Consider the following 14514-nt stretch of genomic DNA (forward strand, 5'->3'; position numbering starts at 1 on the left):
AGATTACATTATATCTTTTGTCATGAGCTATTAAAGGTAACATTACCTGTCTAGATTGGCATTTTCACTATCTTTGGCATTCACTCCACCCTTTTGATTACATAAAGGACCAGCTGAAGTTTCATTTGGTCTCTCAGCCACGTGATTAGAGACAAACAGATAAAAAGTTGCGACACTGTTCTTTCCCTAGTCCCAAGACTGATCAGAGCAGAGAGAGGGAAAAAAACAACAACTGAGAAGTTAGACAGAGAACAAGAAACTGAGAGGTACAGAGCTAAAATGAACCTTCTCCCTAGCTTTTCCATTGAGACCTGGGCTCTCCTGATTGCACTGCTATTTCTCCTGATACTGTAAGTATAATTCTACACTTTGCTTTTCTACTTGTGCTCTTTTCAAATTCCTGAAGGAGAGCCACTGTTAATTTAAATGTTACTGGTCTTTTCACAGAATCATATAAGCGTAGGGCTGGAAGGGACCTCAAGAGGTCATCTAGTTCATTCCCCCGCACTCAAGACAGGACTAAGTAATAACTAGACCATTCCTGACAGGTGTTTGTCTAATCTGCTCTTAAAAACCTCTAATGCAGTGGCCCCCAAACTTTTGAGAGTTATGCCCTGTCTGCACCCTCCCCAGAGCCAGGAGCAGTGCTGCAGCTCCGAGGGAGTGGGGGGAAGGGATGTGGCCAGGAGTAAGAGGGCCAAGGTTGGGGGCTGCAGCTGGGGGTGTGTCTGGGTCCGTGTCTGGGGCCAGGGCCAGAGACGGAGCCAGGGGCTGAGGCTGGGTGTGGGAGCAGAGCTGCAGCTGGGCCGCAGTGGGGGCTGGTAGTCAGGCTCACGCCCGGGGCTGTCAACAGCTCCACTCCTGCTCCCACCCTCAGCCTGGCCCCGGGCCGAGAATGGAGCCAGGACCAAGGGCCGAGGCTGGGGTGGGGCCGGGAGCGGAGCCGTGCCGAGGCTGGGGACAGGGTCAGGCGCGGGGCTGGGAGCTAGCACCACAACTGGGGGCGGGAGTGGAAGTGGACCCTGGTTTTCTCACCTACCAATGCTGTTCTGCTATTAATGGCTTGCAGGTGACTTACTGCAAGCTTGAAGTTGCTAAGGAGTTGCTGAGGGAATCTTTATATTAAGACTGTTCCTCGCAACTACTTCCAGTGATGCAGGAAAAGCAGCACAGATACAGACTAGAACAGAGTCAGACAAAGACTGCACGTTTTTAGGTATAGAGCCTAATGATCAATGTGATCAATAGCACGGTCCATTTATTTGCTCTGCATGGGCAACTATTCAATAACATCTGCCTTCTGAAACTATCAACCCTGTTCCTGAACTTGTTTGTGTTACTTGCATTGAGGAGCCATTCAAGGATCCTTCCGGGGGTACACTCTGATCTTCAGTTTGGGAGAAGCTGTTCACCTTCGCAGGCCCACATTTTCATATTGCAGCAATTCTGTGGCCACGCAAGACTTCTTGGTTGTCATGCTGCATTCGGTAGCTACTTGGAATTTCATTGTGGCAACAGGGATAGAGCTGCTCCAAAAATTCATGCCCCCACTATTTGAGTTGAAATAGAACATCCACTGACTATTCACATCAGGCTTATGATTCACAATTGAGCTCTTTTGAGTCTGTCTAGGGCAGTGGTGCTGTTCAGGACATTGCTTTATTTCCTGTACAATAAAGTTATGTAAGCCAGTTCAATATGCTATTTTCCATCCCTTACACGGGGTTTGGGATAGCCTGGATCTCAAACAAACTAAGATGAAGGCCCTTCTGTTTGTTTTCATTGTTTGAAAATGGAATGGTTACAACAAGTGTGTTATTCTCCTGGCTACATTTCTGTCCTGTCCTACTAATACCCGTCACTTCTGTAGCACCATCTGTCTGAGGATCTCACAGCATTTTACAAATGGTGAATTGAGCCCAACAGCCCTGGGAGGGAGGCAAGGGTCATCACCCCAATTTTAAAGATTGGGAAATGGAGCCAGTGACTTGTGCTAGGGTCACAGCAAGCCAGTGACATACCCTGAAAAAAAGTCCCACATTTCCTTTCTTACAGGCCCGTGCTAAGCCCACTAGGCAATGCTAAACCCCAGAGATCGCTGCAGGACAGTGGTGAGCAAGTATTCCCTGTAGATACAGGCATGCTTATTAAATAGCTTTACGAAGCACAAATTTTTGGACCACACTTTCCAGCTTCCAGAGTGGGTTCTTCAGTCCTGAGCTAATGCAACAGCTTCACTTCCCCTGGATAGGCTTTGAGATCTTCCAGCCCCAACCTCACTGCAACTATTGTCCTGAAGCCTTCACATTCTTCTGTTACTTTTACAGATATGGGATCTGGCCATTCGGTTTTTTCAAGAAATTGGGTATCCCTGGGCCAAAGCCATTGCCTTTCTTTGGAACTGTCTTGGAGTATCGTAAAGTGAGTGTTTGAAGGCTTCTCCTGGCTCCACAAACGTATGTCCTTCATCATACAATAGCTAGATTTGTACACTGCATTGATGAGTTCTCCTGTGTGCTGAGCTCTGCACTAATGCACAGGGTGTGTAGGACCCAATGCAGGATAACATTTCTGTAATGCAGATTATAGTGTGAAGGGCATGGTGAGCCCCAGGGTGATTGCTTAAACCAGGTGAACACATGTAGGTGGCTGGTTTGCTGTCACTATTTATTGAATTCCTTGCAAACAGTTTACTTACAGACTCCTTAACCTCAAGCATGATACGCCCCTGGAATAACTAGATCCAGCTATGTTCTTAAAGGATTCTATCCCTCACAAAGACATTAGGGGTCACACAAGTCTCAGGAGCTGCGCACAGGAGTGCTTGGCCTGGCTGCTTCCTCTAGATGTTTAGTCCCACGACAGCCCCATTCCCAGCCCCTCCCCTGGAAACCCTGCTTCTTTTCTAATTCCATTTTAACATTCTCTCTCTGCAGGGTTTCTTGCAGTTTGACAGTACATGCTATGAGAAATACGGGAAAATCTGGGGGTGAGTATGTTGACCAACCAATACTGTTTGGTATTCTCCTCACATTATCCTATAGTCGGAATCCAAACTGGAGGGTGAAAAAAATCCACTGGAAGAGGAGATCTCAAAAGCCTGAATCCTGTAACTGGACCCTGTTCTCCATGTGGAACCCCAAAAAGGTTAATGGGGCAGCACCCAGATGCAAGCATCCATCCACATGGATCTGACTGTAGGGTCTAAGCCACAGACATGCTATGTACATGTTAATCTGAACTCTCACATGAAAGCTGTTCCATATCAGATGCAGACTGCCAGTTCTGCTCTCACTGAAGTTAATGGCAAAACTACCATTGACATAAAAGGAAATTTGTAACTTAGAAGTCCAGTTCTCCTGGACTGCAAATTGTAAAGGAAGGTATATGTATTCCAGATACTACACAGATATGCTGTTATTGTATACAGATCTCAGTTCTACCAACTCTGTTTCTGTCTCTAACCCTGACCTGCTGAAGCGTGATACATTTGCGTTACCGCTGCTCTTATTCTGCACTGGATATTCCCTACATTTGCCACTGCGGTTATTACTTGGGCTACATGATCTGCTATCTTCTGCAATCTATCCAACTGGCCCTTATAACATTTTCCCATCCATTCAAAAACCCATATAAATCCACATTTACCTTACATCCATTATAGGATAATAAATCTTGAAAAATCTGGTCTTAAAACCATGATTTAAAACAAGAATTCAAGCCAATCTACAGGTGTATTTCAGTGCAACCTGCTGAAAAGTTTTAAGTACGTGAATCAAAAGGATGGAACAAATTTACTGCTAACATCATAACAAGAGTATAAGAGTCTGGAAACGTACAGTCCAAAGAGTGAAAGTGAAGGTACCTACTGCCTTTAGGATTCAGTAGCTCTGTGTTCAGTACCTCTCATTGATTTTAGAAGGTGTTTGGCCTTCTACAGGATTGGACCCTTTCTTGAACGTTTGTAAAAAAAAAAAAAAAAAGTGAAGCAATCCTTTTGTTTTCACGTTGTGTGATGTTACTGTGACATCCTGCTGAACATTATTTGCTTATGATAAACCTTTTGTTACAATTCAAGTTATGCATGACACCACGTGAGGGGCTTGAATCACAGAAAAATTTGTATTATTGATAGTTTGGTTTTGGAAAAGATTTTCCAGTACAAATCTCTTACAGGAAAAATCCTGTTCTAGGACCAGTGAGAGGGGACGGATTGATTTGAGAAGAATTGAAAGGAAGAAATGTTTTACTTGGGAAAATGAGGAGAGAGCTGTCTACATGCATTTGAAGGACATAAGCACCAAAGAGGGAGAGGAGTTTAGGGTGGCAGACAGAAGTACAGCTAGGAGGAAAGGGATGAAATTAAATGAGCATCACCCATTTAAAAATGACACCTTGGCCTGAAATCTTTTACTTACTAGTGATACCAGTAGCACCCAGATGACTATAAATGAAAGAAAGTCGAGAAAAAACATTATTTCTCTCTGTAGCTTCAGTTTGTTAACTATGTGCGTTTGATAGCACTTTGTATATAGCCATTTTCACCATTTTCCCTGGATAGTCAGTTCCTCCTATTCTTTGTGTTGGTCTTTAATGCAACTACAAGAAACAGAAAACTGATTTAAAACACAACTGTAGTTCTGTAAGCATAACGGGGGAACTGGGAACGGGTGTAGCACTGCACCTAAAACTCCATTTAACTTTTTCTGAAGTGACTAAAATGTGATGCTGGGTCTCTTTCAGAAAAGATACAGGTAGGCTGTCTTTTGGGGATATTTATGTGTGTGTGAGAGAGATTTTTCAGACAGGCATAGTCTCTCAGAGGAAACATTGCTGCAGTTGCTGGAAAAGGCAGAAATATATGATGACCTGAAGGCCTTTTCCATCTCTAATTTCTATGATTCTGTATATCTGTATTTCCAGTCAGTGCACTTTGCTATAGAAGCTAATAAAGACTAGAACTTGTAGCTATCAGAGAAACACCAGTTTTTCCACTGAATGCATCCGATGAAGTGAGCTGTAGCTCACGAAAGCTTATGCTCAGATAAATTGGTTAGTCTCTAAGGTGCCACAAATACTCCTTTTCTTTTTGCAAATACAGACTAACATGGCTGCTACTCTGAAACCTGGGAGGAAGGAGCTTTTGTTTAACTCCTGACTTTCACTGACAGTAGTTAATCATGGATTTTTATTTCTTTTCCCCCATAGATTTTATGAAGGCAGGCAACCTGTGCTGGCTGTCACAGATCCTACAATAATTAAAACTGTGCTGGTGAAAGAGTGCTTCACCACCTTTACCAACCGGCGGGTAGGCTTGTAATCATTAATATTCATCAGAAAGATGCAATAAAGCCATAAGAACATCAAATACTGTAGTTAAACTCTGTAGGGATACACAAGATATGTTTCGGAGATGCATTCAGAATGAATGCACAGCTGGCATTAATCTAAGTGGCCACTGCATATCCCTAAAGGAACAAGGGAGCAGGGGGACCTCACCTGGAACTGGATCCCCTGGCTCTCAGAGAAAACTGTTTGACTGCATTTTAAAAGCTGCTTAGGTTGTTTACTTTTATTTATTAAATAAAAAAAAAAGTTCTTAGGACAAAGTCAGCTCTCAGTTACACCAGGATAAACGAGAGCTGAATTTGATTGTGTGTGTGTGCACGCAAGTGCATGCGCACCAGTCTGAGTTAGTGTGTGTACATTTGTAGAGGTCTCCCCCAGTGCGTGTAGAGTTGGTGTCTTCTTGTGGGTATATCTGCCTAAGTGTAACCAGTTTGGGGAAGTGTATATGTGTGTGTACATGGGGCGGGAAAAGGATTGCTTTGTGAACTCTTATGTTTAGTAGAGAAACCCAATAGCCTCTTGACAGCTATAAACTTGCCTTTGTCACCCCAGAATTTAGGTCTAGTGGGAGTGCTGGAGTCTGCTGTCTCCATGGCTCAGGATGAGAAATGGAAGAGAATTCGTACAGTGCTCTCTCCAACCTTCACCAGTGGGAAGCTAAAGGAGGTAAAACCCAGAGGACCAGGCACACACTAACCCTCGGGTCAGTGCACAGGTGGCATTCAGGCTGAGATAGTTATAATGGTCTGGTCTCTTCAGTCCGATTCAAATGATTAAACTGGCCTATTTCATTTGTGCCTCCTAATGTAAAAAAAAAGAAAAAGAAAGAAAGAAAGGAAAAAGGATTAAAACAAAAAGCCCCTGACAGTAGAAACGGATCAAGTCTGTAAGTACTAATGAACCTCCCCTCTGCTTCTCAGAAGCTAGGCTTAACGAAGAAGTAACATTTGGTATGTTTAAGTCATGTCCTGTAATGTGTATTTCAGATGTTTCCCATTATGAAGCAATACGGGGAGGTTTTGGTGAGAAATGTTCAGAAGAAAGCAGAAAAGGATGAGCCTGTGGAAGTTAAGGAGTGAGTAACTCTTCCAGGAACAGGAACAGCAAATCTTGTTAGCAACTCTTTGGTTCATTCATTACTGACAATGCAGGTTGTTCTTTGAATAAACCAGACTTCTGAAGTGACGAACAGGACTATCAGAAGGGCTAAAATGAAATTTAAAAGGGAAAATAGAGGTTAAATCTCAAGAAAATCTCCCTGGGGTGAAACCTGTGGAACATTCTCTCAAGGGAACTGGTGGACGCCCCAAAGGTTGGCACATTTTAAACTAGAGTAGAAAAAATACTAGAAAATATAGTGTAGGGAACAACCCTGCACTGGCAAGGAGTTTGAGAGGATGGTCTAACAGACCTTTACTATCTCTGAGGTCTGCTATTTAATACATGAGGACCAAAGCCGAGAGTTGGAGGTCAGACAAAACTTGTTTGTAAATATGTGCTTCCATGAAAGTTCTTAGATGGTGAACTCTTTGGGGCAGAGACTGTGTTTTTTTGCCTGCGTTGACCCAGCATGTTTGGGCACTACCGGAATACAAATAATAAATAAATAATAAATTATTATTTGATTTTTATTTATTTTTCACAGCTCATTTATTCTACCACTGGAGCACATAGATTTAATATCAGCTGTCAGCAGAACTAGGGCTCCTAGCCTCTTAACAGGCCACAGCCACTTGACAAGACATTCACAGGCCCTTGAATAGGTCTGATTCCACCAGAGGACACACACATAGGCCAATACATTACATTGTGTAATATCCAGAGCAAGGCTACCAGATTCTAGATTCTGAGCGCTGCAGGTAAAACTTCATGAAACTCTATCCCTTTGCCTTTGGATGTTCTACTTGTGTTGAGTACCTTGCCCCCTCTTTACAACAGCATAAAGAAAAGTCTCATGAGAGTTTTCTGTTCTTTAAGGAGATGCAATATAGGAAGGGAGGGAAAAGTTGTAATTACCTATTTCAAACATTAACTCCCCTATCTGTGTTCTGTTTTCTGTCTTTTCTCAGCATCTTTGGAGCCTATAGCATGGATGTTGTCACTAGCACTTCCTTCGGTGTGAACACTGACTCCATGAACAACCCCAAAGATCCTTTTGTCAAGGAAATCAAGAAGCTAGTGAAGTTTGACTTGTTTCACCCACTCTTCATTTTGATATGTAAATTTTCCCTCACTCACTAAAAATTCCATTTAAGTGTTTCGTTTGGAACCGTGACTTCAGCATCAGAATGAGACAAGTGGTCTATCGGTTATACAATACAAGTGGCTATAGCTGAGCCTATAAGCCAATGACTAGGCAACTTTACTGCCAAGGATAAAAGTCTCAAGGGTCACCTTAGACAAATTCTGCTCTAATTTATACCCATACAATCCCACGGATGAGAATCATCTGGAGTTATGCAAGTGCTAGTAAGCTCAGAATTTGGTCTATAGGTTGTGGGAAGGATCACAATGCTGTGGGGAAGGTTTGGAGATGTTTGCTGGGACATGAGACGTTAGTGAATATCAGAACGTTGAGGTCAGTCTGAAATGACTGGAAGAATTTCAGAACTTTTAGTTTATTTTCATTCTGGTCCATATCGCTGTAGCATTGGTAGTGCAAACTGGAGGAATGTCCTGCACTTGGAATGTGACTCCCCAGTCCCAGTGACAGCGCCTCCAGTCAGACGTGGTGTGAAATAGTGGAATGCTCCTTTTGCTTTCATTTACATTTAGGGCTAAATTATATCATTTGTGCAGAAACCTGAGAAGAGGGAGCATGGAGCCCATCTGCCCCACAAGGAACATGGTGGCAGACAGGCCCTCAGTGAGCTCCCCAGTACACAGGAGAAATGATCAAACAGAGCCATCATTTAGATGCAGCCTCATCTTTCTAATAAACATTTTCAGTTGTTCTAATTAATATTTTACCATAGATATCTTAGGTGAAATGGACTTCTATTCCCTGGACCTTGCTTCAATCACAGTTATTTTTGTCTCCCTTCTAGTTGTATGCCCGTTCCTCATTCCCCTTCTTAAGAAGATGGATGTGAATGTTTTCCCCAAAGATGCCATAGAATTCTTCACAAAGTCGATCGCCAGAATGAAGGAGGACCGTGAAAAAGAGGCCAAAGGGGTTAGCAGGACTCTCCCAGTCATGATGCCAGAGAACATTCTCTATTCAATTAGCCCAAGAGAAAAACACTTACTTGCTTGAGTTAGAGTCCAGCAAAGGACCACAATAGTGTGTGATATCTCGGGCTATATCAGGGTAACACCCATGCAAACTGGATTGCAGTTTGGGTGTGCAAAGATTACGATTTACAGAAAACTACCCGTAGGAGTAGACTTGGAGAGCTGGAGCAGACAGAGGGAGAGACTCCACTGAGCAAGCAGTAGAGCTGTGCATCAATACACAGTGCAGTGTCACTGACATTGTGGTATTCAGGAGCACAGTCCCCAAAAGAGGCGGTCGTCACTCTCCAAAAATGACAGAATCAGATTTACCTCCCTGCTGGACTTCACCTCCCCCAGAGTAATCCTGTTTTAAGGGAGCTACTTGTAAAAGTCACTTACTGAGATGTAGTTATTACTTTCCCCTAAAATTGCACAGCTACATTAATGAGGGTGCTTTGCAAAGTGGACAAAAGTAGTTTAGCTCTGCAGTCATCATTCCTTGCGACAGCAAGAGACCAAGTCTGCTGTCTTGGCTGACATCTCTCTGGGACTGGGCAGATGGAACCCTCCCAGAAGCGTAAGAGTTTCATGTTTTGACCCACTGTAACAAGAAAGGCATTTACATTCTGCTGGGTCCTCTCTGGCCACTCCTGGGGACTTTAAAATACAACCTTTGTGTTCTGAGACCCATCTTTGTGAGCCTTCCCTAGGGGATCTCTCACCAAACCAGCTCTCCACTGAGCGGTTACTTCTTTTCCCAGGGCCGAGTGGATTTCCTGCAGCTGATGATGGAATCCCAGAACTCTAACACTAGCTATGAAAGCAATGGAGTGACTCACACATATAAAGGTAACACCATAAAAATACTCATACTTGTGAGTGCCTTTGGGGGCTGCTGGAGTGAGGGGAATAGGAACAGGTGTCCTACTGGAGAGGAAATAAATGGTTCATCCCGCCATCTGCAGCTGGGGAGAGGACTCGTTGACTCACCTGGACTATACACACATTTTTGTCCAGCACAGAGTTAGATGGGGACAAGTGTTCATCCCTTTTATGTAACACTTTTTCCACAAGTAGAATAGAAGACATGCATTCCAGGCCAACTCCTGCTGTATAATCGTTAGCTTTGGCCAGTGAACAATATGGAGTTGGTACCTGCCAATATGGTAAGAGGCAAAAGCCAGCTCCGCTCCCCAGCTATTTGTTTGCATTACATCACTATTCACAATTCTTTTAAATACAACAGCTTCAATTACAGCTTGGTTAGAAATATCCTCAATTCTTCTCAGGACTGGGAGATAGCAGGTATCTTCTGACATTTATGTAAGCACAGAATACTTGGGTTAGATAAGCTGAAAATGAACCACACCAATCTTGGCAGGAACCCATGTTTTGCTTTGTGTGTTCTGCATACACCAATCAACAATGCCAGAGGTTACAAAGCAATCATTAGTCCCTGTTTAATTTTCCCACCAGACCCATGAGCCATGCCTATGGGATAATAACAGTTACAAGAATAATAATAATAATAATTAGTGATTATTATTATTATTATTATTATTATTATTAAGGCTAAGATTTTGTCAGGGATATTTTTAGTAAAAGTCAGGGACCGGTCACGGGCTTCCATTAATTTTTCTTTATTGCCATTGACCGGTCCCCTGACTTTTACTAAAAATATCCCTGACCAAATGGGGAGCCAAGCTGCGGGGTCCCCACGCCGCCTGCAAAGATTGGGCAGTTGCGGGGGCGCTCCGAGCTCCAGGGTCCCCCTGTTCAGAGCTCCAGGGTAACCCTGCCACCTGCAGCGGCCGGGAGCTTTGAAGGATCCCCGGTGCCCAGGGTGGCTCAGAGCTCCAGGGTACCCCTGCAGCCGCTCGGAGCTTCTGGGCCCCCTCCCCGCACAGCAGCCAGGAGCAGGAGGGGGTGGGGCCCTGCGGTGGCTGGGAGCTGTGGGGTAGCCCCCACTGCCTGCAGCTGCTCGGAGCTCCGGAGGGGGGGGGGACGGGACCGCTGTCCATGTCCACCGGGAGCTGCCGGCAGCCAGGACCTGTGGCCCCGCCACCTGTATCAACCGGGAGCTGCGGCCCCGGTGCCCACATCTGCCGGGAGCTGCGAGGGGAGCCCTGCCACCCGCATCCGCCAGGAGCTGCAGGGGACCCCGCCGCCTGCAGCCACGGGGAGCTGCGGGTCCTTCCTGCTGCAGCGGGCAGTTGAGGGACCCCGCAGCTCCCGGCCGACAGGGCTGAATTGACGGAGGTCGCTAGAAGTCACAGATTCCGCGACCTCCGTGAATACTTTTTAGCCTTAATAATAATAAATCGTTGGCCATCTATACTTTTATAAAATACACGATGTGCAAAGAGCGCAGCCTATGTGCTGTAATGTTTGGGCCTCAACTTTTCTACCTGTTTTCCTCTCTTCTCACAGGCCTGACTGATACTGAGATTTTGGCACAAGCGCTTATTTTCATTTTTGCTGGATATGAGCCCACCAGCAACTCCCTTTGCTACCTGGCTTACAAACTGGCCACCCACCCTGATGTGCAGCAGAAGCTGCAGGACGAGCTAGACTCAGTTTTACCAAACAAGGTAAGAGAATGTTGGCTGCTCAGTGATTGCACAGAGCCTCTTTAAATAAATGCTCAAATAAATTGGTTAGTCTCTAAGGTGCCACCAGTACTCCTTTTCTTTTTGCGAATACAGACTAACACGGCTGTTCCTCTGAAACCTGTCTTTAAAGCCAGTTTCTTCCCTCTAGTTAAGTCCAGTTAAGGAGACTGTTCTTTAAAGACGTTAAATACATCTGCTAAAAAACTACCATGTAATAAATACTGACTCTGCTATCCTGTGGAAGCTCTTAATGGGCACACTTTAAGAAAGTTCTGCTTTCACTAAAAGGAGAGCCAATAACTTGCTTCCAAGATCAGAATTCACACACTCAGCAAGGGGAAAATTACCTCTAGTTACTTTAACTTGCTAAACAACAATGAATTGTTTATGAAGAAGTAGCAAAGGGAAACAAGGAGCGATCAGGAGTAGATAGTTACGCTCATGGAAAGGAGATGCTAGATGGGAGACATGGAGTATTCTTGGAACAACTCAGGAAATTCATACCATTATTCATGGGTACTCATATTATGGTGTTTGTGATCTCTTACACTGGACAATCACGTGTCTCAAGAGATGCCACTTTTCAGAAATGCATTGGCCACACCAGGAGGCTCAGAGAATTGCTGATTTTAAGTACAAACTTTGTTTGCAAAAATGGTCAGAGATTTTCAGTAACTTACATTATTTAGGAAAGGAAAATTAAGGTGAATTCTTAGGTTCACACTGAATGTTCAGTTCAGGATTGAATGTAGAATGTGCACTGTAACAGATGAGAGGGGAGGACATGATGGTTTCCACACTGATCACATGGAAATCTGATCTAGACTCCCACATACCTGACAATCTTTTTCCCATTCCCCTGAAGGCTCCTCTTACCAACAATGCCCTGATGCAGATGGAGTATCTCGACATGGCAGTGAATGAAATCCTTAGGCTGTTTCCTCTTGGAGGACGACTTGAAAGGGTCTGCAAGAAAGACGTAGAGATAAATGGACTGACCATTCCAAAAGACACTGTGGTTATGATCCCACCCTCGGTTCTGCATCGTATCCCAGAATACTGGCCAGAACCAGAGGAGTTCAGACCGGAAAGGTACAGAATCTATATCAATAGGGAATGAGCAATATAATTATCTCTTTTACGGATATTACTTCATTCCTAAATATCAGTCTCTTACAAAGAAATTCTTGTTGTGTTTAATCTTAACACCTGTTTGCCAATACAAAAGCTGGAGAGGATTCGTCATTGTGAAGACACACCACTCATGAGTCCATAGTTAAGGCCGAGTTGAATTTTGCACTTACAGCAGGGATTTAACAACTCTGTTACACATGAAGAATACAGCATATTCTCCTCAGAAGTACAGCACTTCCTCTCTGAGTACAGAGTGAGCTATCTGAGATTGTGCAAGTACATTGGTTGATTAATTTAGGAGTTAAAATTAATTTAAAAAATTGGTCCTTTTGAGAAATTTAGCACCCATTGTCAGACTATTTCTTTCTCCCATCTCAACAACAGAATAATACTGACACTTCAAAACTTCCCATATAGTCAGAACTCACTGAAATCTTTTCTAGAAACTACATTTGAAAACCATTAGGATTAAAGGTAATTTTTTCCATTCATCACTGAAAGTTTTTCCTTCAGAAGGGGTTGGCTGTAGAGAATTCCGCGTAGAACTGCCCTCTTTCAAACTGATACCATCTCCCACTGGTCTCAGTGAGACTGAGGTCATACTTGCCCACAGTTAGATGTCATTTTCAAAATGGCCACCTATCTCCCATTGTTCCCAATAGGACTGAAACAACAGGCTGCTCTTAACAAAGATGTCTGCTGGCTTCACTCTCTCAGGAAACAATGGGAAAGAAATAGTGGTCATTTTGAAAGAGTGGAACTCACGATGCTGCTAGCCTGGGTGCAAAGGACATAATCTGGGCTTTGAACTCAGATCCTCCGCCTCACGCCACCCCAAACAGCCGAAGGGCTCTGTAACTATTAGGCTGCTGGGATAACCAAAGATGTGCTAGTTATAAAAAAGCAAAGTTTCTCTAACACACAATCGGAGGTTCATTTAGAGAGAGAGAGAGAGAGAGAGAGAGATACTTGGCCTTCTTTTTCTTTGCTTCCCTAATTTCTTTCTTACACTTGTGACTGGAATCAGGTTCAGTAAAGAGAACAAAGAGGTCCTGGATCCATACACATACCTGCCTTTTGGAGCTGGTCCCAGGAACTGTATTGGAATGAGGTTTGCTCTCCTCTCCATGAAAGTTGCTATCGCCAGTCTGCTGCAGAATTTCACCTTCAGACCCTGCAAAGAAACCCAGGTGAGAAACCCAGATTTACATTTCAAAACTCAGATGTGAAAACCAGATGATTATTCCCTGGAAAGAGTGAATTAAAAACAGTTTTAAATACTTTATTTGGGTAAACAGATGGTAGATGGTGACAAATGAAAAATAAATGTGCAACACAGATGTTAGAGCATAGAAGTGTAATACATAGCAGATTGTATATTGCATGCCTGTGTGTATTATACAGTGTTCTAAAATATATCGTAGGAGTTATTCTATAAGGGAAAAAATAGCAACCAAGGAAACATTACAGGACAGAAAGGAGAGGAAAGTGGTTAATCAGCATTAGTGATACCTTCATTCCAGTACATTAGTCTGGGCCCATTGGGGATGGATGAAACTTCCATAACAAAACCCCAAGCAAGGAGTAAACTCTCCTGGACTGGGGCTTTGATAGAAAACCAAAAGTATGTCCAAGTTTGTGAAACTTATAGTAATGGTGGGGCAGGTTTTGAGTGAACCTGGACTAGATTTTGGGCAAAGAAGAGAAAACAAAGGCATAATGTCTCTTTGATAATCTGTGTATATTTTATTTGCTGGGCTACAAATGTTCTTTTCTCTGTTAATGTTGCAGATCCCGCTCAAGCTGAATTACCGGGGATTCCTGATACCAGAGAAACCTATTGTTCTGAAGTTAGTCCCCAGAGCTTATACCTCACACCCAGAGGAGTAAGACCCAACAGAGTTCACAGCAGCTCTCCAGAGTACCAGCAGAGGCTTTACATCATTGGGTCTCTCCCACAAATGCAGAAGAAGAGCTTCCGTTCATTCCGAAGGCATTTACTAGATATCTAATTGTGACTGTCAGAAATGTAAACCTGGACTGTGACTGTAAATAGCTTTTATACCATCAGATTTAGAGAATGTATATAAAGGAAAAATTCTACTGAGGCACAGCTCTGCTTCTCTGACTCCTTTCTAGTGAGATTCCTCCATCTGGAGAGGGAATTACTGTCTTATCCAAGAGGCAGTGGGAACTTTTTTGC

General features: G+C 43.6%; 1 protein-coding gene across 1 annotated transcript; it reads left to right on the forward strand.

Moving 5' to 3' along the window:
- The first annotated feature begins 192 nt into the window (after positions 1 to 192).
- On the forward strand, positions 193 to 14419 carry LOC142068425 (cytochrome P450 3A9-like). The gene is made up of 13 exons (XM_075117599.1): positions 193 to 350; positions 2328 to 2421; positions 2937 to 2989; positions 5209 to 5308; positions 5902 to 6015; positions 6336 to 6424; positions 7419 to 7567; positions 8397 to 8524; positions 9327 to 9414; positions 10996 to 11156; positions 12043 to 12269; positions 13339 to 13501; positions 14103 to 14419. Exons 1-13 carry the CDS (start codon positions 280 to 282, stop codon positions 14199 to 14201), a joined length of 1536 nt encoding a protein of 511 aa, XP_074973700.1. The 5' UTR covers positions 193 to 279; the 3' UTR covers positions 14202 to 14419.
- Positions 14420 to 14514: the final 95 nt, after the last annotated feature.

The sequence above is a fragment of the Caretta caretta genome, chromosome 10 (genome assembly GCF_965140235.1).
Source record: "Caretta caretta isolate rCarCar2 chromosome 10, rCarCar1.hap1, whole genome shotgun sequence".
Classification (NCBI taxonomy): domain Eukaryota; kingdom Metazoa; phylum Chordata; order Testudines; family Cheloniidae; genus Caretta; species Caretta caretta.